This window comes from Lissotriton vulgaris, chromosome 7, assembly GCF_964263255.1.
Source record: "Lissotriton vulgaris chromosome 7, aLisVul1.2, whole genome shotgun sequence".
Lineage (NCBI taxonomy): Eukaryota > Metazoa > Chordata > Amphibia > Caudata > Salamandridae > Lissotriton > Lissotriton vulgaris.
Genome location: NC_141695.1, coordinates 624,475,877 through 624,499,549, shown reverse-complemented (window position 1 = coordinate 624,499,549; position 23,673 = coordinate 624,475,877). Strand labels below are relative to the sequence as shown.

Here is a 23,673-nt window from a genome sequence, read left to right as displayed (position 1 = left end):
GATGGAGAATTAAAAAAGAGGCCTTGGCGCATTTACTGTGCACTTAAGTACAGATTGTTATGTAACAAAAGGCTGCTAATTACTTGAACATGAGAGATATGCTTACTCTTCCTCTCATGACAGATATGATTACTCAAATTTTGGATGGTGAAGCCATCTTATTTAAGGTTCCATTTTGTGACACATAATAAGGAAGCTTGCAGAGCGACTGAAGGCCTGATGACCTGTGCTGAGCTTGCAGTGACCACAAGGCCTTGAGAAATAAAGGACATTTTGAGGCTATGAGTGTGCTGCCACTTTACTTCAGTTGTGTAACATTTCCTAAGTCAATATTCAAATATAGCTACATTTCTGTTGTTGATTAGTGATTATTGGATAAATGTTTTAAAGTCCAAATTCTTGGTGATGCCCAATTGGCTGTGTTATTTAAAAAAGATTTATCAAAGTTATAAAACCCACGTGAATTATTGTCTTTTATGTCAGCCACCTATGGAGCCTGCTTTGACCAACTGCGTTACATAAAAGCCCTACTTTGAACTTTACCACATACCTGTACTTTTTAATGTATTTATTGATAGGCTTCTACATGGGCATTGTAATATTTTAATTAATGATACGCTTGCTGATGTGGGGATGAAAATATTCAAGAGGGTTTCTAACACGTATGAAAAAGTATCTCAAAGGTATATAAGCAGCCTGGAACAGTATCATGGCAAGAGCGGGCCCTGTTTGCCATGCTTTGATAACACAAAACTGTCATAATTGGAGTGCAGATGCCCCTCGCTCCCGTGGGCACCGGTGCCACTGCACATGCTTCCCTGGTGAGGATTACACTGCTGGCACTGAAAGGACAACAGAGGGTCTTATTCAGGTGATATTGATGGCCAACGCCTGCTCCCTCCTCCCAAAAATGATTCCAGCACCACTGTCTCTCTGTGCACTCCTGGGAGAATGAAGAGGATCCACCATCACATTTAGAAGTAAACTATGAAGGTGCAGTGAATCCCAAGACTACAATTAGCTTTCAGGGGGTTTGGCACTCTTCGGCAGGCATGCAACCGGGAGCTGCGCATCAGGGTTTTATAGGCGACACTGCCAATATGGTAATTGCAATGTTCTGTCTTGTAGGTTTACTGGCACATATAATTCTATAGTTGAGAAATAAGCCCGAACATGTTTTACACAGGAATGAACTACGCATGATAACCACCAGGCATTACTAACTCGTTTTTTGTGCAGAACACCATCACAGTTGTGTAACAGGGAGTATCCTGTCTAGTATTAATGTAAACCAATGTAGTATGTTCGTTGGTGCTGATTAGATAAATCCTCCTGAGTGTGAGGATGAATTCAATCAATGATATGCGCTATCCCTTCGATGGGGGAGCGTCTCCTAACCGCACTCTGGTGATTAAATTCCATAAATTCAACACATTCAATCTCAAACGTGTTCATGCTTCTTTATTTCTTATTGTCCTTTGTCTTCTTCATGGTTTATTACCTGCTTCAGTAATATCAACCTTTGTACAAATACTTTTTGAGTCTGCCCAATGCATTTCGGGCTGTGCCCTTCATCAGGGCCCTTTCTCTGAAATCATAGAGTTTTACAGTCAGCATAATATGGATAATGCATGAGGTGAAAACATAATACTTGTTTCAACAACATTGTTCAGGATTGTTCGTGATATATACATGATGCTTTGTGAGCTTCTTGGTGACCGTATTAGGAAGAGATGGCAATGTCAGACAAAAGGAACAGGGACGGACAGGCAGAACGTAAGAAAACGGCAAGCAGAGGAGCGATGAAATCCAGGGACGACTGGTTGGGCGGCGCGATTCAGGGTGGATGCCGACCTTGACGCCAGGTTTGGGCAAAAACGGAAATGGTATTGTAAGGCTACGCAATGGCAAAGGTCAGCAGGGACAGAAAGAGTCACTGTGGCCTAGTAGTTAAGGTCTCTGACTCTTACTCCAAAGGTTAGGTGTTCAAACCCTGGTGTTTCAAGGTTTGTGGCTCTGAGGTAAAAATATCAGGGGTAGGTAAAGGACCGCAAAGGGGGACGGAACAAAAGGGAGGGGGTTTAATGTTGACAGGACAAAGGGAGGGCAACAGCGGCTGGTAAGGTCGAGCCGAAAACAGAAGAGCACAACAGCAAAGGTACAGCACTACAGGCGGACATATGGGGGAGTGAGGAAGCTTTGAGGACCTTAAACCAGGTGGGAGGTGAAAGAAAAGATTTGGATAAGGGAGTTCGTAGGGACGTTGAGGTTGCACCACAGGGAGCTGAGGACGAAAGAGGGTGTGAAGGTGGAAGAAGTGGAATTGGCAAACATCTAAGGTAGCCAGGACCATAAGGATGGGGCCGGCAGGGGTCTTGAGTTTGTGAACTAGGAATGTGGAAATTAGTCAGATGGTAGACATGGGCTGATATCAGCAAGAAAGGGGGCATTCAGGTAGGGAAAGACTTAGTACACAGGCAGCGCTTTTCTGTTGGTATACCGCCACCCCTCTTTTTGTTTTCAGAAGCACCCACCAGAGGGGTATGGGGAGGTTAGGCAGAGGAACCCCAGGAGGGAGTACAGGGGTCCTTTGGTGATTTTAATAGAGGGATCGTGCACAAGGTAGTACAAAGGACTCTGCATAAAACAGGGGGCATAAAACAGGGGACAGCGGGGGAAGTGGGGCACAGGGCACTAGAGGGAAAAGGCTCGTACACCCATCAAACAGCCATGCATAGAGCAATGGCTTGCACACTATCCCTAACGGGAAGATGCTGCCTCATTAGGCCTGGGAGTTAAAGAACGGGTCTGGCTGGGTACAAGGGGCCTCTGTATGAGAGGGGGTGGACAACAAATAATTGCGGACAAAGTGCTACCAATCGGATGTTACATACCATGTGCAGGTGTGAGCGTTTCAGCTTCTGTTTGCAATGGGCCATTCGGGGCATATGAGAAAAAGAGATGATGACACACTACCATGATGACTTCCTCATGGTGGGCAAACTCGGTTCTGCAGATTGTCAGAAACAGCTGACAAGTTTAAAGAGCTCATGGGGCAATTGGGAGTCCCCTTGGCACCAGAGAGGACCCAAGTTCTGAGTACAGTGTTGTAATTTCTGGGTATTGATTTGGACTCGGAGGTGATGGAGGCACACCTACCGATGGAGTAGAAGCGGCATATGGTGAAGGGTTAACGAGTATGAAAAAAGTGCTAACAATGGGCTGTGCAGTTTCCAGTGCATGTTTTTGAGCGTTTCAGCTTCTTTTGGGCAATGGGTTTTCAGTAGCAGACGAGAAAAGAGGTGGTTACACACAACCTTGATGACTACTTCCTGGTGGGCCAACCTGGTTCAACAACCAGGCAGCAACAGCTGATCAGTTTACAAGAGCTCATGGAGCAATCGGGGTCCCCTGGGCACCTGAAAAGACACAAGGTCTGAGTACGGTGTTGTCAGTTCTAAGTATTGATTTGGACTCGTAGGTGATCGAGGCACACCTACCGATGGAGAAGAAGTTGCATGCGGAGAAGGTCTTAAATAAGGGTGGACAAAGAGCTAGCAAGATGCTGCACTGCATCATGGGCATGTTTTGCGCGTACAAGCTTCTTTTTGCAATGGGCTTTTCGTGCAGTCAGGAAAAGAGACTAATATTAACTTGACAACTTTTTCCTGGGGGGGGGCAACTTGTTTCGGCGGACTGTCAGCAGCAGCTGACAAGTTTACAAGTGATCATTGGGGGGTCCAATTGGCACCCGCGGAGACACAAGGTCAGAGTACTGTGTTATCATTTCTGGGTAGTGATTTTGGTTTGGAGGTGAGGGAGGTACACCTACCGATAGAGAAGAAGCTGCATATGGTGATGGTGGTAGGTTTAAATGCACAGGTAGGGTGGTACGGACAGGAAGGACACTAATAGGTGATGGGGAAGGTCATTAACAGACTTTACATTGACACAAAATGACAAGCGCCGGTCAGCCAGGATGAAGAAACCTGACCTGACCTGACCTGACCTGACCTGGTCAGTCCGGTCGCTCCTCTTGCCGCGTGGCCACCCCGAGTGTGCCCGATCTCCTCCTGCTGCAGCCGCCGCTGCCGAGTCAAGACTGCCCCTGTCCTGGTTTGGCCCCTGTCCCTGACTGTCCCTGTGCCTGCTTGTTTTTCCCGTTGTCAGCTGTTTATTCTGTTGCCGTTTTCTCGTTTTTCTCGTGTTGGCCCTGTAAGTTTTGCCCCATTGTCCATCGTTGTTCCCTGCCCCACCCCGCTCCCTGCCGCTGCTCCCCAGCGGCTCCACCCCGCTCCCTCCAGCATCTCTGCACGCTCCCCCCCACTCGCCACCCCGCTACCGCCTCCCAGCTGCTCCTCCCTCCCACAAAGGTACATAAAGAGAGGCTCACGGGGCAAGGAGCTGTGACCTGACCTGACCTGGTCAGTCCGGTCGCTCCTCTTGCCGCATGACCACCCGAGTGTGCCCGATCTCCTCCCGCTGCCGCCGCCGCTGGCGAGTCAAGACTGCCCCTGTCCTGGTTTGGCCCCTGTCCCTGACTGTCCCTGTGCCTGCTTGTTTTTCCCGTTGTCAGCTGTTTATTCTGTTGCCGTTTTCTAATTTTTCTCGTGTTTGCCCTGTAAGTTTTGCCCCATTGTCTATCGTTGTTCCCTGCCCCGCCCGCTCCCTGCCGCTGCTCCCCCGCAGCCGCACCCCCGCTCCCTCCAGCATCTCCGCACGCTCCCCCCCACTCGCCACCCCGCTCCCGCCTCCCAGCTGCTCCTCCCTCGCCCCGCCCCCCCACTCTCCTTTATGGCAGAGTGCATGTGTACGAGCAGCGGGCGAGCCGATTGTGCGCCGAAGGCGCGCCACAGGTAAGCCCGTCAGCGCCCATCCGCACCTGGACCGCGCCCAGCACCAGAACCCCTGGCCCCCGCAGACGCCTGCCCACCCGCTGGACCTACGACGCAGCCACCCTCTTTGCACTCAACACCGGCCGGACCCCCGGCTGCCACCGAGCCACCCCAGGACGCACCCACGGACCCTTCACCTGCCAATCCTGCAAGTTCTCCTGCATCCGGACCTGCACCGCACCCGCCAAGCCGAGCACCAGCAGCAACCACCTGAAGTGCATCCTGCTCAACACCCGCTCCGTCCACAGACACGCCGTCGAACTCTGGAACCTCCTCGACTCCACATCCCCAGACGTCGCCTTCCTCACGGAAACCTGGATGAACGCCTCCTCAGCGCCCGACATCGCCATCGCCATCCCGGACGGATACAAGATCACCCGGAGGGACTGTGTCAACCAGACAGGAGGAGGCATCGTCATCGTCCACAAGAACACCATCCGTATCACGACCAGCGCCGACGACACCTTCGCCGCCGCCGAACACCTGCACTTCCAGATACACACCGACCCCAAGACCACCCTCAGAGGTACCCTCATCTACAGACCCCCGGGACCACGCACACTATTCAGCGAAGACATCGCCGACTTCATCAGCCCGCGCGCCCTCCCCTCCGCTGACTACATCCTCCTAGGGGACCTCAACTTCCACCTGGAGAACAACAACGACCGCAACACCACCACCTTGCTGGACAACCTCGCCAACCTCGGACTCAAGCAACTGGTGACCACCCCCACCTACTACGCCGGCCACACGCTTGACCCCGTCTTCTCCTCCAGCATGGACATCTCCTTCAGCCAGGACCCCGATCAACACCGAAGACACCATCCGCACAATGAACTCCATCCACGCCGGATCACCAACCGACCCCTGCCCTCACCACATCTTCAACGAGGCCGACTCCATCATGGCACCCCATCTCCGTGACTTCATCAACACCTCCTTCGACACCGCCACCTTCTCAGAGAGCTGGAAGCACGCCGAACTCAGTGCCCTACTGAAGAAACCATCAGCGGACCCCACCGATCTCAAAAACTACTGCCCCATCTCGCTCCTACCTTTTCCTGCCAAAGTCATCGAGAAGACCATCAACAGACAGCTGGCTGCCTTCCTCGAGACGAATGGATCCCTCGACCACTCGCAGTCCGGTTTCAGAGCCACCACAGCACCAAGACTGCCCTCATCGCAGCCACAGACGACATCCGAGCCCTGCTCGACAACAGAGAAACAGCAGCACTCATCCTCCTGGACCTCTCCGCTGCGTTCGACACGGTCTGCCACCGCACCCTAGTGCAGCACCTCAGCAACATCGGAATCCAGGAGAAGGCACTGGAGTGGATCATCTCCTTCCTCGCCGGACGAACCCAGAGAGTCCGCCTTCCCCCATTCAGATCAGAAGCCACCGAAGTCATCTGCGGCATACCACAAGGATCATCGCTCAGCCCCACGCTGTTCAACTTCTACATGAGCCCCCTCGCGGCCATTGCACGCCAACACAACCTCAACATCATCTCCTACGCCGACGAGACCCAGCTGATCTTCTCCCTCACCAACGACCCAGCAACCGCCAGAACCAACCTACACAAAGGGATGAAAGACGTAGCTGAGTGGATGATGAGCAGCCGCCTGAAACTGAACTCAGATAAGACGGAAGTCCTCATCCTGGGATCATCACCCTCCGCCTGGGACGACTCCTGGTGGCCCCCTGCCTTGGGCAGCGCACCCAAACCAACGGACCACACACGCAACCTGGGCTTCATCCTGGACTCCTCCCTCTCGATGACCAGACAAGTCAACGCCGTCTCCTCGTCTTGCTTCAACATCCTTCGCATGCTATGGAAGATCTTCCGGTGGATCCCCACCGAAACCAGGAAGACGGTCACCGAGGCGCTCGTCACCAGCCGACTGGACTACGGGAACTCCCTCTACGCCGGAACCACAGCCAAACTTCAGAAAAGACTCCAGCGCATTCAGAACGCCTCAGCTCGACTCATCCTGGACATCCCCCGACACAGCCACATATCCGGACACTTGAGCGACCTGCACTGGCTCCCCGTCAGCAAGAGAATCACGTTCCGACTCCTCACCCACGCACACAAATCTCTACACAGCCAAGGCCCCAGAGACCTCAACGACCGCTTGACCTTCTACACTCCAACACGCCTGCTACGATCGACCAACCACGCCCTCGCTGCCGTTCCCCGCATCCGAAGAGCCAAAGCAGGAGGAAGATCCTTCTCCTACCTGGCGGCCAAAACGTGGAACTCCCTCCCCATCCACCTCCGCCTGACCCAAGACCACCTCTCCTTCAGGAAGCAACTCAAGACCTGGCTGTTCGAACAGAAGCGGACCGCCCCCAAGCACCTTGAGACCCTCCGGGTGAGTAGCGCGCTATACAAATGCTGTGATTGATTGATTGATTGAAGAAAGAGTTACACAGGGGCAAAAAGTTTGCAATGGGGTAAAATCGGAGGGCCACATGGCAGTGGTGCATATACATTACAATACATAGGCACTCTAGCCATTGTGAGGGCCGGGCAGTAAGTTGCCTGAAACACAATATTTGGTGTCAAGCCAGGTACGGTCTTGGGTGTTAGTACCCGGAGAGGGCAGGGTGAAGCATAAGGAATATTTTCCGAGGGGGGCTCTGGAGAGATTGGATGGGGGAAGGGAAGTAGTTGCTGTACAGCGTAGGTGTCAACGATTTACTGAGGTGATTGGAGGGCACCACTGCAGGCATGGTTGCAAGGATGACTGTCACGGGGGAAGACTTAGTGGGGATATGCCGCCACAGGGAGTAAACTGGGCAGGCACAGGTTCGAGGGTGGGGGGCAGAGAGAAGGAGACAGGGCCACGAGTGAGGAAACAGGTAGCCAAGGTTTTAGGTGAGCTGGTTTGCGCATTCGGACGAGTCTCAGGATTCATGGGGATAATGTATGGTTCCCCACTTTGGCGCAATGTACGTTCTCTGGGCTATCCTAGTTCTGGAATTGCCGTGCAGGAAGGGACATCCATGTGAATAAGGGGGTGAAGGGGATCAGGCAGCAGCTGGTGAAGCATGCCCAGTGATATGGGGCTGCTCAGCGTAAGAAGGGTCCGAACAGAAAGGGGGGTGTTTCTTCTGCAGGTTTTAGGACAAATAGATGTTTGAAGCACAGTTATGGTGGGCAATGCGTATGAGCATCAGTATTTTAGGGAGGCCCGGGTTATTAGGGTATTCATCCTCTGAGGATCAGTGGATCAATGGATGCAGCAATGAGGGCTGGGGAAAGGGCAGGTTTATGTGGCTGGGGCGAGGGAGAGCTGACGGTTGGCATATACATTAGCTGGGGAGAGCAAGGTTAGGGACAGTTTGTGTTCATATATTTACGCTTGTGTCTTTTCTGGTTCAGTGGCGAGGCCGGCGATTGAGAAAATGTCCACATGGATAGTGGGCTTTCCATGGTATAGGGGCGGCGCATTTTGAAGTTGAAAAAGAAAAGGTTGGCCTGGGTGGGTATACAGAGTCAATTAAAGTTTGTTGGCATAGGAAAGGTGGCATGCGTTTGCATGGAGGGTTTACAATATTGATAGGTAATAAGCACAAAGTGCTTTGCTGATATTGCCCTGGGAGAATAGGTCTTTGAGGTAAACACCAGGTATGAGGGTGGTGTTTCATCTGTTCGGGGTAGTTCCTTCCCAGGAGACAGTAGATGGGGGAGGGCCGAGAGAATGGCAGCAATAGACAAAGCAGGAGAACAATTATCAGGGACAAGAGGCAAAGGAGAGTAGAACATACAGAGAAATGGTACGCAGCAGTAGATTTTGCAGACATCATGGGGTGCTATTGTTTTCGCTTCGGGATGTATATATGCCTGGTACAAAGTGAGGAGAATTATAGAGGGGGTTTGAACATTACAAGGTATTCTATGAAGCCCTAGGCTGGAGGGGTCAGAAAAGTCAAAGGCAGGTAAGGAATTTTCTGAGTGGTGTATGGTAATTAGTTTTTATATGTTTACAGGTTAAGTTTATGGTTGGGGACAAGTTACTCCAGGAGCAGGCAATAAGGGGAAGTTGACACAGGAAATGCTTAGTTGGGTAGATGTTTTGGGAGGTAAGTAATGGTTCACAGGGTAAAGTTCAACAGTTAAGTACTGAGTGAGGATTTATAAATTGTTAAAAGGAAAGGAAAAAGGGAACCTTAGGGTGGTGGCAGGAGGCAAGTTAGCTAAACAAATGTATAGCGAGATTTAGTTTTGGACGGCAAAGGCCAAGGAACATGTTTGTGAATTGCACCTGTCTTCAATAAAGCGGCCTTTTTCACACATATAGAGCGTTTTGTGGTCTGTGCTGCGCCCTCCCTCTGGCCCAGCGGCCGACCACAGGGAGGCTTCCCCCCACCCCTTCCCCCCCGCCCCCCCGGGTTTTTTTTGAGCCAATGGTGCAGCCCAGAGCCAGATTGGGCTCTTTGGGCTACCTTTTTGGGCTGAAGGAGCTGGGTTTGTTACCGGACATTTCGTTTGCCTTGTCACCATTTTTGTAGGTGACACAGCAGCCGGTTCTTGGCCGGGTAGGTAGGGAGTTTCAGAAAACGTTTCCCACCGGCCCTCCCTTTCTGCTGGGGTTGGGGGAGGTCGGGGTGCCACAATAGTAATGGAGAGGGTTGGTAGCTGTGCTTGACACAGGTGCGCTAGGGAGGAAGTTGTACTTTGGTTGTTGCTTGAAGCAGATGCGTGGCGTGTGGTAAATCATTTTTATATGTTTACAGGTTAAGTTTATGGTTGTGGACAAGTTACTCCCGGAGCAGGCAATAAGGGGAAGTTGACACAGGAAATGCTTAGTTAGGTAGATGTTTTGGGAAGTAAGTAAGAGGTCACAGGGTAAAGTTCAACAGTTAAGGACTGAATGGGGTTTTATACATTTTTACAAGGAAAGGAAAAAGGGGAAACCTTATGGGTGGGGGCAGGAGGCAAGGTAGCTGAACAAATGTATAGCTATGTTTAGTTTTGTACGGCAAAGGCCAAGGAATATGTTTGTGAAGTGCACCTGTCTTCAATAAAGTGGCCTTTTTCACACATATAGAGCGTTTTGTGGTTTGTGCTGTGCCCCCCCCCCCCGGCCCAATTGTTCCAATCACGCTAAGGGGATAGTTAAATCTTTGTCAATCTGTAAATCATTTCCAGGAAGGCCCTTATTATATTTTTTCCTTTAGTGTGTTAGCATGTTACGGCAGAAAAACCTTTATATCTCTCCAACACACAGGTGGGTGCACTTTGTTGGTTCCTCACATCTATGCAAAGGCCTTTGGTATGTTTCTTGGCCTAATCTGAGGACCATCAGCCTGATTCATGATCGGGCCGTTTTGCGAGGCTCAAATAGCGAATCATAAGGAATCGCTATTTGAGACTCGCAAAACGGTAATCATGTAGGAACCGCAATATTAATTGCGATTCCCACTGATTCCTTATTTGCGATTAGCTAATTGCTAATCGCAAATAAGGAATAACTCCCCATGCATTCCTATGGGCCAAAAGGCCCATAGGAATGCATGGGGAGTATTCCTTATTTGCGATTAGCAATTTGCTACTCGCAAATAAGATAGCGATTTAAAGGGTGCCAGGGGTGTCCAAAGGACACCCTGTAGCACCCCTTAAATGCAAATTGAAACAGGTGTTGCGCACACACATGTCCAAAGGACATGTGTGTGTGCAACATGCAACTTAGAAAAATGCTTTTAAAAGCATTTTTCTACGTTTTTGCTATTTACCGAGAGGTCTGACCTCTCGGTAAATAGCGGCCCAAAATTGCATTTTCGCAATTTTCAAATGCTTCATGAATTGCATTTAAGGAATCTCAAATAGAGATTCCTTAAATGTAATTCCTCGCAATTTAGCGATTTAGCAATTACCGATTTTTGCATTTGGGATGCTGAATCCCAAATGCAAAAATCGCACTCGCAAAGGGCCGGATTCTCAGAATCCGGCCCTTTGCGAGCCGATTTAGCCTTCATGAATAAGGCTGCAAGTTATGAATGTTTATCACAACTGTGCATAGATATCCTGTAAGTAAAATCATTCTCATTCTCTCTTGTCTCTCCAACCAGTGACACATCAATCAGTAGATCTACTTTTAACTACGCATGATGGCGAAGGACATACAAAAGGAGTCAGAAATGGAAGTAGAAATGAGTGAGACTTTCTTCCCTACCCAGAAGACAGCTTCTGACCAGCACAGGGTTCATTCAAATACACCTGATCTCTTTGGGATGTGGAAAAAAGGAGGTCGTCTGTTTTCTGCCCTAGTGGCAATGAACATCCTCCTGTTGGGATGCTCCCTCATCACCTCAGGCTCCCTGAAGGAAGTGCCCATCCACGAATCAGAGGTGCTGGTGTATCTGTCTGTCCTGATGAGCTTATCTATCTTGTGGATGTGTTTCCAAATGTTCTTCACCAACAAGCACCATGGTTCCGTTCTTTTCAAGGACTGCCATGCAGGACCCATCTGGCTGCGAGGTAAGCCATCTGCAATACCACCACAGCCAGAATGTGTTTGTTTTCTTCTGTTGGGCATTAGTAATGTGGGAATTCGGCCTTATGTTCATTAATGAGGGATTGCAAGTTTGGGGAGACCCAATATAATAGATGGGTGTAGGTCTTTTACAAAGGTTCTTTCAGGTCCTTTTAAAAGCAAAAGCAGAGATTCTCCTGTCAAATATCAGTCAGCATAGCGTTCCAGATCTCTAGCACATTTGCAGAGTAGGACTGTTTCAGGGTGGAAGATTTTCTAAATTTGGGCATGACCAGAAAATATTACAAGTTTTATACCTTACTACCCCTATCAGTGATAGTTTGGAGCTATTCACTAAACCTTTACCTCAACACTAACCACCTCATCCTAACCTAAACCCTAAATCTAACCTTATAGGATATCCCGTAATACTCATAAATATAATTAAAATATATCTTTGTCCCTAAAACTAAATCCTAAAATAACCCTAACCCTTAATGTTCTCCTAACAGTAACTTTAATCATATTAACTTAAATGCAATAAAATTCAAATAAAAGCTTGCCAACCCAACAGCGCCAAGATGCTCCTTTCGGAGCGACCGTGGCGCTCTACAAATACCACCACAAATTACAAATTACAAATTACAACACTGAATCCTAAACCCATAAAACGACTAATTTCTAATGGTTTAGAAGTAATCAAATTAATGTAATAGCAAAATAAAATAATATTGTTTAAAAACTGGAAACGTAACTGTTATCCAAAACACTTGAAAACGATTTTTTAAGTAAATAAAAAAAGAATTAAATTAGAGAATGGGAAAACATAAAGATACATCAGTTTTGTTTACAGATGGAAATAATGAGCAATATATGTATATATATTTTTAAAATATGTTTTTTGACATTTTCCATAATACAGTATATACATGTACAGTAGTGTAAGAGCAGCCACAAAGTACTGGTAAAAGGTCACAACCTATCACAAATGTTATGTGATATCAAAGCATCCACCCGCTTCAAACAGTTAAACGTTTGAAGAAGAATCTGTGTGACAAGTATCATTGCATACAATCAACAATCATATGCAGTATATCCGGTTAATGTCAGCTCTGAGTGCCGAGCAAAGAGGAGCCCACAGGTACCCAGGCAGAGGTGTGACCGTCCCGCAAGGTAATACCCTTAGGTGGCCTACACATATGGTAGTTACTGGAAGTTGTGGTCATACTCACTCAAATATTATAAACATGTAACACGTCACTCATATTAGTAAACCAAAGCAATAAAACACTAATGAAAGAAAAAGAAAGGAAATAGAAAGTCGCCAGGGGTTACATCCGATGGTTCTATAGGGGGGAGCATGTTAGAAGATTCAACAAGAGAAGTCTGCATAGTGTCTCGCCAGGAAGGTCAGGGAGGGAGCACCATCATGTCAGTTCCCCATAACCCATCCGCCACCTGCCTATGTAGAGAGCAGTAGGTAGACTAGATTGGTGCGCCGTAGAGTGCAGTGACGTACAGCGTTGCACAGCAGAGTGCAGTGGTGAAAAGTGCAGTGGCGTACAGTAGAGTGGTACAGAGTTGAGTGGCATAAGGTAGAGTGCTACGAAGCATATTAGGGCGGCGCAGAATGCAGTAGTGCAGAACAGATAAGACTGGCATAGAGTGCAGTGGTGTAGAGTGCACTGGTGTGGAGTGCACTGGTGAAGAATACAGTGGCATAAAGTGGAGTAGCATACAGTAGAATGGTGTACAGTGTAGTGGTGCAGAGTGTAGTGGTATTCAGTAGAGTGGTGCAAAGTACAGTAGAGAGGCATAGAGTATAGTAGTGCAGAGTGCAGTGGTGTAGAGTAGAGTGGTCTAAATTTGAATGCTGCAGAGTGCAGTGGCATAGAGTGCAGTGGAGCAGAGTAGAGTGCCATAGAGTGCAGTGGTGCAGAGTAGAGTGCAGTGGCACAGCATTCAGTGGTGCAGAGTGGAGTACAGTGGTATAGAGTAGAGTGGGGCAGAGTGGAGTTGCATAGACTGCAGTAGCATAGAGAGATGAAGATGAGACTGCAGTGGCGTAGAGTGCAGTGGTTCAGAGTACAGTGCAGCGGTATAGAGTGCAGTGGCATACAGTAGAGTGGTGCAGAGTAGAGTAGAGTGGCATAAATTGCAGTGACCGAGTGCAGCGATGAAGAGTAGCGCATTAGCATAGAGTAGAGTGGTGCACAGTAGATTAGAGTGGCTTTGAGTGCAGTGGCAAAAGTGCAGTGGTGCAGATTACAGTACATTGGCATACAGTGCAGTAGCGAAGAGTAGAGTAGAGTGGCATACAGTGCAGCAGCATAGAGTAGAGTGGTATAGAGTGCAGTACCATTGACAAGAGTGGTGTAGAGTAGAGTGGTGTAGAGTGCAGTGGCATAGACAGCAGTGGTGCACAGTAGAGTAGTGTAAAAAGTGCAGTGGTGCAGAATAGAGTGCAGTGTAGTGCAATAGAGTGGTGCATAGTAAAGTACAGTATCATAGAGTGCAGTGGCGCAGAGTAGAGTGGTGCAGAGTAGAGTAGAGTGGCATAGAGTGAAGTGGCATAGATGGTGCAGAGTGAAGTGGCCTAGAGTACAGTAGTTTAGAGTACAGTGGCGTAGAGTAGAGTGGAGCATGGTAGAGTGTTGTGGAGTAGAGTGTAGTGGTATAGAGCTCATTGGTGTAGAGTGTGGTAAATAAAATTACCTGGTACTTAATTTCTATGTGGTAAAGTTCAATAAAATAGCTCAATCAAAATAAGAGACACAGAGTCCGTGGCATCTGAGGTTTAAGGGGTTTTATTCCATAAAATGGAATTGGTTCGAACCAGGTAGCATGATCCATCACCACGAGGGTTCAGGAAGGGAATCATGGACATGTACAATGATTTATTAACAGTACACAGTATATATAGTATCATTACAGTGGTGATGGGTTCAGAAGGCGTAACAGCTGAAAGAAACAAGATAAGAAACATGTGCGTAACAATATGTAATCAGAAGACGTGCACAAGGGTGTACACGGAGGTGGGTGCCAGAAACGTCACATAGAAGAAAAAACATTTCAGCATTTCAGTCATAGAAGTGACGCAAGTGGGTGGATCCCTAGAAGAATCCTGCAGTGTCAGCAGAAATATATGGCAGAGATGCGCGCGCAGCAGCATGACGTGTGACTGACGTGGAACTGGAGGGTGAAGGGGACTTGACATTTAGCGCTAGGATTAGAGACAGAAGTCTGGTGGGTCAGATCGACTTGTTCCTAAATCATATCTGGTATTTTGTGTTTGGAGAACTGTATTATCTAGAAGGAAAGGTCTCTCGGGCAGAGGCTATTCTATACTGACTGCTAATGCGTGCATATGTGTCTACGTGTAATGCGAGGGGCCATGGGCCTACCATGGTAACAGGAGCTATGAATTATTTACATGGAGACAGAAAGGCCGGGCCCTTTACTCTGCAGCTGGGGGGATGTTTACCTAAACTACTGGACAAGAATGTATTTCCGAGGAGCGGAGCAGATAACTTGAAGGCTGAATACAGTTTTGGCAGGCAGTCAGGCAGAGCCGGGCACCACTTGCCGCGCAGGGAGTAAGTCAAAGTTCAGGGATGCAGATGCAGGTCCAGGCTGCAGCTTTCAGAGGCAGAAGTCAGGAAAAGGCTCGATGGCAGAAATCAGGGCCTTCGCCAGAGCCATGAAAACATGGAAGTGCACCATGTAAAGACGGTGGCACGGCATACTTAGGAACTGAATTATTGATCCATTCATGGGGGATCTGAAAGAGGACATGTTAACGTTGGACGCAAATGTATTTGCGTCTTCATAGCGGGTTGTGGAGGGAACTTACATGCACTTTAAGCACGTACATGGAGCCGTTGGGGTACGTAGTAGGGGACACAATTGAGCATAAAAATGTATATTACCTCATTCCCTCCTTGTCCCCTACGGACCCTTCATGATATATCAATCTTCATTAATCCATCTATTTGTTCATATAACATCATTTGCTCTTCCTTTTTCTGACGGGAATTTGAACTTGAACTTGAATGGGGAATACATGATGTGGCGCACAAGCCGAATATCGCCGGCCCACATTGTAGACATAGGCAACAACTGAATACTATGAGAAGGGCTATTCCTAGGAAGGATAGGACTTTCCATCCCCAGGTGGATAACACGCTCCAGAACCAACCGGACCAAGTCCAGGTGCCTGGATTCTGGTGTATCTGACTAGCAATTTTGTGAAGACGGGTAATGGCTTTATATACTGAAGGTGCGTTTTGTGGAATGAAAATACAGCAACTCGATCCGATGACTCTACAAGCTCCGCCCCTATCGGCCAAGATGACGTCAAGAACAAGACGATTTTGAAGGACAACAAGTCTCATAGCAGACTGTTCCTCTGTTAAGTTGCCTAGGGCAGAAGTAGTTTCATTCACTACTGCTTCAAGGGTTCTGGTCAATCTACGTATCAGTTTACTATTCGAGACAGTACCTAAGTAGGGAAAGAAACCTTTATTGAAATCTGTATATTGCTCCCATGCTGTTTCAGTATAGTCTACAATCGGGAGATCTCTCTTGTGTCTAGTATGTACTAGGTGGGAGTTCCTATGATAGTCAGGTGGGGCTAGAAAAACAGGTGGCAGAAGGAATGCAATGTAACAAGTGCCATCCCAATCTAGAGGTAAACGTATGTATGCTGTATGGCCACAAACAAAATAGGAATGACGGGAAGCTTTGAATGTAGACTTGCCTTTATCACTAAATTTGACTACAGTAGTACATTCGCTATGACCTAGGTGTACTGAACCATTCTTTCTGACACATAATTCACCTTTAACAGGTAATACTGACATAGAAGGTAAGTCTGGCTTGGTTTCGGACTCGACATTCAGAATCATGAGGTTAAGTGTAAAGTTACCTAATCCATATACTTCGTTTTCTAGATCGGTCCCTGTCCTTTTGGGAAGACCCTCCTTGTCAGGGAAACATACTTTGTGCAGAACAGTGTTCAGATTTCCCCATACCCAATTGCCTTGGTAAACTACGGAATCAGAATCTAAGGAATTTATTAAACTAAACCATGCACCACAGGAACCATTGTGTGTGAACGGGTACGGAAAGAGGGGCAGAACTCCCTTGTATTTCTGATAGGGGGGGAGTCGGCCACATATCCAACAATTGGTAGCATTGCTGGTCTGATGGGAATGGTGTAACATACTAATGAATGTATTGTTGCGCAGCGCAAGTCTGTATGACAATTCATGCGGGGGCAGTTCACTGAAAGTGTGCTCGACAGTGACATTTGAAGAAGAATGTGTACGCTTGAATATAGGGTAGTATAAGTTTAACAGTATACTTGCAGTAATAATCATAAAGCTCAGAAAAAACATAATCAATAATGTCACTATACAGTGACTGCGGAGAGTTTTACAATATTCATGTTTCTTGAGCTGTTTCTGTCTATCTCTCTCTCTGTCGGGGTCTAACGGGTACATGTCAGAATCAGGTTTAACCGATTCTTTAGGGGAGGACTTAAACAATTAAACTGTCTGACTTGCTAGACCTTAGTTTGGATTTATACTCCTCGGACGGAGTTTTCTCTATCAGGGGAAGTTTAGAGTCACTGAAATCTGGGCAGTCCTTAGAGGGGGAGGGCTGAGAGTCTGTAACTGGAAGCAGTCCATGAAATATCTTGACGTGGCTGGAGTGGAGCCACCCTTTGCGGCCCTCGACCTTGATTGCAGTCCTCGTGGTTAGCAGGACAAGTTTCGGCTCCTGCCAACGGGGCTCCAGCGGACTCCTCCGATCAAAGTTCCTGACGAGAACAAGGTGCCCCGGAATGATCCCATGTGGCTTTACATCGGTGTTGTCGGGAAAGGCTGCAGCAACCTGTGAACGACATGATTGTAGTGCAGACATCAAGGAGGCAAGGTAATCTGTCAGCATATTACAGTCAACATCTGTGATTTTTCTAGGCAGAGGCGTCCCCCACATATTCGGTGGCCTGCCAAAGACCACCTCATACGGGGATAGCCCTGTTCTCGAGTGCGCTACCATCCTCATGTAGAAGAGGGCAACGGGTAATGCAACTATCCAGTCTACGCCCTTTTCTTTACAAATCTTGGCGAGACGAATTTTCAGAGTCTGATTGTGACGTTCCACGAGACCTGCTGCCTCGGGATGTTGGACACAGTGAAACTTCCATTGATAGCCGAGCAGGAGTGATACCTGTTTCATTAACTCGGACGAGAATGGCTGTCCATTATCTGAGTACACGACACGGGGCAAACCGTACCGTGGGAAAAATTCACGTACCAGCTGCTTGGCAGTGGTCGGAGCAGTGTAATCTGGGACTGGATATGCTTCTGTCCAACGGGAAAGTGCACAGACAACTACGAGGACATATTTAAATCCTCGACAACGTTCCATCTGGATATAATCCATCTGGAGGACTTCAAAAGGGTGATCGGGAGGATGAAATCCACCTTGCTCTACGGGAATGCCTTTACCTGGGTTGAACTGACAACAGATCATGCAAGTACGCACTTTCTGTTTTGCTGCTGCTCGTAAATGTTTATTGAACCAGAGATTTTGAATGCTGTCCAACATGGCTTTTTCTCCTAGGTGTGCAGGACTATGTGCTGTGTTAATGATAACTTGAACCATAGAGTCGGGGAGAAACCATGTGGCTTTTCCCTTCGTCATCCATCCCTGTTCTGTCTGGATCCCTCCTAGTTCAGTCCATTTCCTGATTTCGTCTGGTGTAGCATGTGTCTGTATGTCAATTACATCTAGGGCGGGATCCTTAACTGTCATGCAATGAGTTGGCGTCGGGACTATTGTCTTTGTCAAGTCAGGTGTGTGAGTCTGTGCTGTAAGCTTGGCTGTTCGGTCTGCCAGGTCGTTGCCCTGGGAAATGTTGTCAGTGACTTTAATATGTGCTTTACACTTCATGATGGCTATTGCTGTAGGCAAATGTATTGCTTCTAACAGAGCTTGAATGAGGGGACCGTGCTGGATCTTGGCACCGTGTGAAGTTAAAAAACCTCGTTCTTGCCAGAGGACTCCGAAGTCGTGTACAACTCCGAATGCATAACGGGAATCTGTGTATATGTTAACTTTCTTATTCTTGGCTAGAATACAGGCTTGGGTCAGAGCAATGAGCTCTGCCGCTTGGGCTGACAGGGTGTCAATACGATGTGTTTCTATGACATCAGTTTCTGTTGTTACTGCATATGCAGCCACTAACTCTCCTATACTTGTTCTCATACATGAACCATCCACATAAAGTGTCAGGTCTGGATCTGGTAATGCGGTGTCTGTCAAGTCTTGTCTGGGTTTCGTCGTAATGGTAACAACTTCAACACAATCATGTGCCAAAGGGTCTGTCATATTTAATGGCAAAAGTGTAGCTGGATTCAATGTGTTACAGCGTCTGATTTCTATGTGTGGCTGAAACAATGTCAATTCATATCCTGTCAGTCGTGCTATAGTCAAATGTTGAGTTTGTGTTCGGTTTAAAAGAACTTCCACGGAATGTGGAACTTGTACTGTCAATTGGTGTCCTAACACTATAGAATCACTTTGTCTGATTGCTAGAGCTGTTGCTGCTACTGATTTCAAGCACGCAGGCAAAGCCTGGGCTACTGGATCTAATGTACTAGAAAAATAGGCACACGGTTTGTGTGAACCTGCTTGGTCTTGAGTGAGGACCGACAATGCAGTACCTTCACGTTCTGTGACAAAAAGTGTAAAAGGTTTGCTGTAACATGGTATCGCTAAAACAGGTGCTTGACATAAAGCTTTCTTTAATTCGTCAAAAGCCTGTGTATGTTCCTGAGTCCAAGGGAGGACAGTCGATGACGCTGCCTCCTGTGTTGTCAACTGTATAAGTGGCTTGGCTAGAAATGCATACTGAGGGATCCATTGTCTGCAATAAGAAGTGAGGCCTATAAAGGCCCGTACCTCCTTTTGTGTTCTGGGCTGTGACATATTTACAATTAACTGGATACGGTCGGGTGTTAGCTGTCTCCCCCATTTGGACAGCAAGTGCCCAAGGTATACCACTTGCTGAACACAGAATTGTAACTTCGAAGGGGACACCTTGTGTCCCTTATCAGCCAGGAAATGTAAGACTGTCAGTGATGCATGTTCACATTCGTGTTCACTTCGAGCGGTGATCAACAGATCATCGACGTACTGGAGTAGGGCAGTGTTGTCAGGCATGTGGATACTGTCAAGTTGTCTTTTCAATGCTTGGCTATAGATGCTGGGGCTTTCTGTGAATCCTTGAGGTGCGCGTGCAAATTTGAAGCTTCGACCATTTAAACAGAATCCGAAAAGGTATTGGCTATCCGGATCAATGGGGACACTAAAGAAGGCGTTCTTCAGATCAATTACAGTAAAGAACGTGGCTTCAGAATCAATTGCAGTCAATAAAGACGATATGTCTGGGACCACAGGATACTGTGGTACAATACATTTATTCAATTCGCGTAAATCGATAACTAATCGATAAACTGGAGGTGCACTCGGATCAGTGCGTTTAAGAATCGGAATGATAGGGGAATTACAGATATTGGAGTCGGTCTCTACAACCACTCCTTGGGCAATGAGCTCGTCAATAATTTTCAGTAAAGCCACTACAGCATCTGGGGGTAACTTGTATTGTCGAATTCGGGGTAAAACAACTCCTGACTTGAGTGTAACTCGATATGGTGTAATGTGCATACAACCTACATCAGTTGGGCCTTGTGCCCATAACTGTGCAGGAACATTCTGTAACCTGGGATCAATATCTCTCAACACATAGTGACCTTTAAAGTCACGTAAAAATAATCTAACTCCTTCCGGAGAACAACATATGACTGCTCCTAGAGCCTTCAGTGTCTTGATACCTAACAAGTTTTCTGGACATGATTTCGTAAGCAATAAGTCTGTAGTTCGTGATAACGGACCAACTGCTAGAGGAACTGGTTTCGATACTTCATTAACAATAGGTTTTCCTGAAAAACCAAGGGAAACATTCTGTGAGCCTGAGAGGGGTGCCCCTGGAACCTCGTCGTGACTTATCGTTGTTCTGCTTGCCCCTGTATCAATCAAAAACTTTCTATCTTTCCCTAATACCTGACTATGTACATAAGGACCCTCTTGATCTACAGGAATCTCAATGAGAGGCAAGCCAACTTCCCCCTCTAGGCTGTTTCATGTGTATCGCTGATACTCGGGATAGTCAGTTTGTGCATACTGGTACATCTGCTGAGTTGCATGTTGTGTTGAGGCAATTGGCTGTTGCTGGGGTACCGCTACGGTCTGTACTGTCTGTTGTGGAGCATGCATAGGCTGTACATTCTGTGGTACGTGTTGCTGGACCTGATCCTGTCTAGGAGGACGCGGTCTCTCCTTAGTTTTACCTGTTGCTATATTGTATTTTAAAACAGTGCATTCATTTATATAATGACCTGGCTGTTTGCAGTAGTTGCATGTCCCTTTAACGGGAACTGCTGAATTATTGGACTGTGTCATGCCCTTTTTCTGACTGTCAGCTGGAACTGACTGAGCAACTAACATTTTCATTTTCGTGTCTTTCATGCGTCTTTGTTCGTGATCATGTTCTTCCCTAATTCTGTTCTGGTGGTACTGTAACATTTGTAACATCTGGGAAGGCGTGTTTGCTTGCCATGTGCTCTCGACTTTTAATACACGATTCTTAACTTGAGGCAAGGAATTCTCAACTAGTTTCGTTACAAAAAGATGTGGGTATGACTCGCTACTTGGTTTCAGGCCACTATTAATAATAAAACATTTCTCAAATCTAGAATAAAAATCACTAGTGTCTTCATCAGGTTTCTGTTTGCAGGCTGAGATTGCACCCCAGTCTTCCTTTTTAGTTGACAATAATCTTGGCAAAACCTGTACTAACAATCCTGGTAATGCTTTAGTTTTGTCCCCAAGCCCTAGACCTGGGGTTCGAGTCGTTTCTTCATTCTCTAATGCAGCCCAATCAATCTTTTGCTCTCCCACCTCCCAGTCTTTTTCTTTGAGTTTCTCGTAAATACCGGCAGGCAGTAATACTTTCAATATTTTCATAATGTCGGGATAGGTATAGTCTCCCATAAGTAACATGTCTTTTATTTCTCGGTGAAAACCTGCTGGATCTTTATCATGACTAGGTACTATTTTCTTCATTTCCAATAATTCCATTTTAGATAACGGTGTGTATACGAATACACGTCTAAGGGTGTCATCGGCATTCTGGACTGGATGTACTTCTTGTAAGGGATTCTGTCTGTCGAAGTAAAACATTTTCCTTTCCGGGGGTGGGGCTGAAACAAACTGTGGATTCAAGAAAGCACTATATCTGTGTCGCTGTTCTAGAATTACTTTAATTAGATCGGTACCTAGACCTCTCCATTTATTCATGAGTAGTTCTATTAGTACATCAGATAAGGGACCTGGATCAGAACGTTGGCATTTATACAACAAAAGAAGGTGTTGTATCATGTACATACCAGCCAGTCGCTGTTCGTCTGGGGACAGATTCAAAAAGGTTCGCGCTACTGTATCATCATTATACATACTAGAATTGTCAGCCCATTGCACTGCTGACCTGGCTAATTCTTGTTCATCCATAGAATTGAGTACATGGTACCCCATCCGATGTTGAAGTACTTTATCGGTAGCCTGAAATAGATGTTCAGGCGTTTTCGGATTTGACATAGCAGAGTGAAAAAGTCGCTTGCTTTCTGGGCGTAAGGTTTTATCAAAGGATCTACCCTTACCTACATAGGCTATCGTGTCTTGACTTATTAGCTGCAATGTTTCTACTGTTTTCTCTGATTCATCCTCCTCCTGGGAGGAGGCTAGATCGTCTGATTCGAGTGGCTCATCTGTTTCTCGACGAGCATGTATATCTATGATTTCTTTACGGATCTTTTTAACCATAGTATGTATACTTTTCTCTCTATCATGTTTACCCTCAGCCATGTTCTGACTCCATCTGTTCAATCTATCCATCTCACTTTGTGGAAATCCTGCCTGATCTTGTTCTCTTATCAAACAATTAACCAAAAATCGCATAATTAAACCTTTGTTCTCAACTTTCTGACGTGACATGGCGTCACCAACACTCTCGGGTCCTTCTCCTGTTCTAATAAAGTGATACATTTTGTCTAGATGTTCTGGCATTTCTGGTAACATTATCAGATAATCTGTAACTCGTCTTAAGCGTAAGGACGCTAACAACATGGGTCCTGACGTACCAGGCACAGTGTCGTATCTACAATCTGTAAGCTGTTGTCTGAGCTGTTCTGCTGTGGCACCTTTAGGTGTCCGCGCCATTGCGAAATCTCTCATTGTCACTCGATGTAACTGCGGCGGGGTTCGAAAACCTCCTGATGCGCCTCCTGAGCCGGAGGCTTGACCATAACCTGGCTGCGTTGGGACCTGAACTAGGCCAATCCCAAAAGGATTAAGCGTATTTATAGGGGGTGCAGGATTCGGGACAGGAGGGACCTGCTGTTGCGGACCCGGGGGCTGCTGATTATGGGGTACAGGTACATGTGCAGGTGCATGAGTATAAGCTGGAGCTGCATCATCCAAATAGGAAGAAAGAAAAATCTCTGCTGCGGTCTTGTGACGCAATTTAGTCGGAACCAATGGAGGGGGCAGATTCTTTGGTACTTCTGGGGTCGCCTTGGGCAGGCCCTCGGCCCGAACTGGATACATGCCATTATTAAGCGTACTTAGTTGTCGGTCTACTTGTTCTGTTGGAACTCGTATACCTTCCTTGACTAATTCGTTTCTCGAGTCTTTTCTGAATCTTCTCTATGTTTCTCTGCTTTTCTGAATTCTTTTTCTGTACGTCTATGTGATTCTTTACGCCATAATTCTATGGCGTCTTTCTGTGACTGTCGGGCTTTCTTTTTCAATAATGCTTCCTCTACTCTCATGATGCACTCGGCATCCCATGTTCCTGAAACAGGCCATCTATATTTCTCTTCTAAGTGTTTGGTATAATCGACCCACAAGTCTAAGTACAGTATGGCATCTAAGCCATGCTTGTGGTACATAAAGTGCCCTGGAGTGTCCCTAGGTGGAACAGGCACTGCTTCTTCTAGAATCCCCTTTCTAGTTCCTATCTGTCGTAACTTACTGAACAGCGGCATTTTTGAACCTTGATACTTACTCGAACTCGAACACCATAAATACAATATACACAGTAATGCAGATCAAACAATCACTCATACCACGACATTAAAACACATTTAAACATTTCGAACAGAAA

General features: G+C 47.0%; 1 protein-coding gene across 2 annotated transcripts in view; it reads left to right on the top strand.

Moving 5' to 3' along the window:
- LOC147702156 (proton channel OTOP2-like) overlaps positions 1-23,673 on the top strand; it is a 502,417-nt gene that overhangs the window by 269,925 nt on the left and 208,819 nt on the right. For both annotated transcript variants that reach the window (XM_086930802.1, XM_086930801.1), the window contains exon 2: positions 10,975-11,383. In XM_086930802.1, coding sequence (XP_086786928.1) covers positions 11,011-11,383 — 373 coding nt within the window. In that variant the 5' untranslated portion in view covers positions 10,975-11,010. The remainder of the gene's footprint in view (positions 1-10,974; positions 11,384-23,673) is intronic.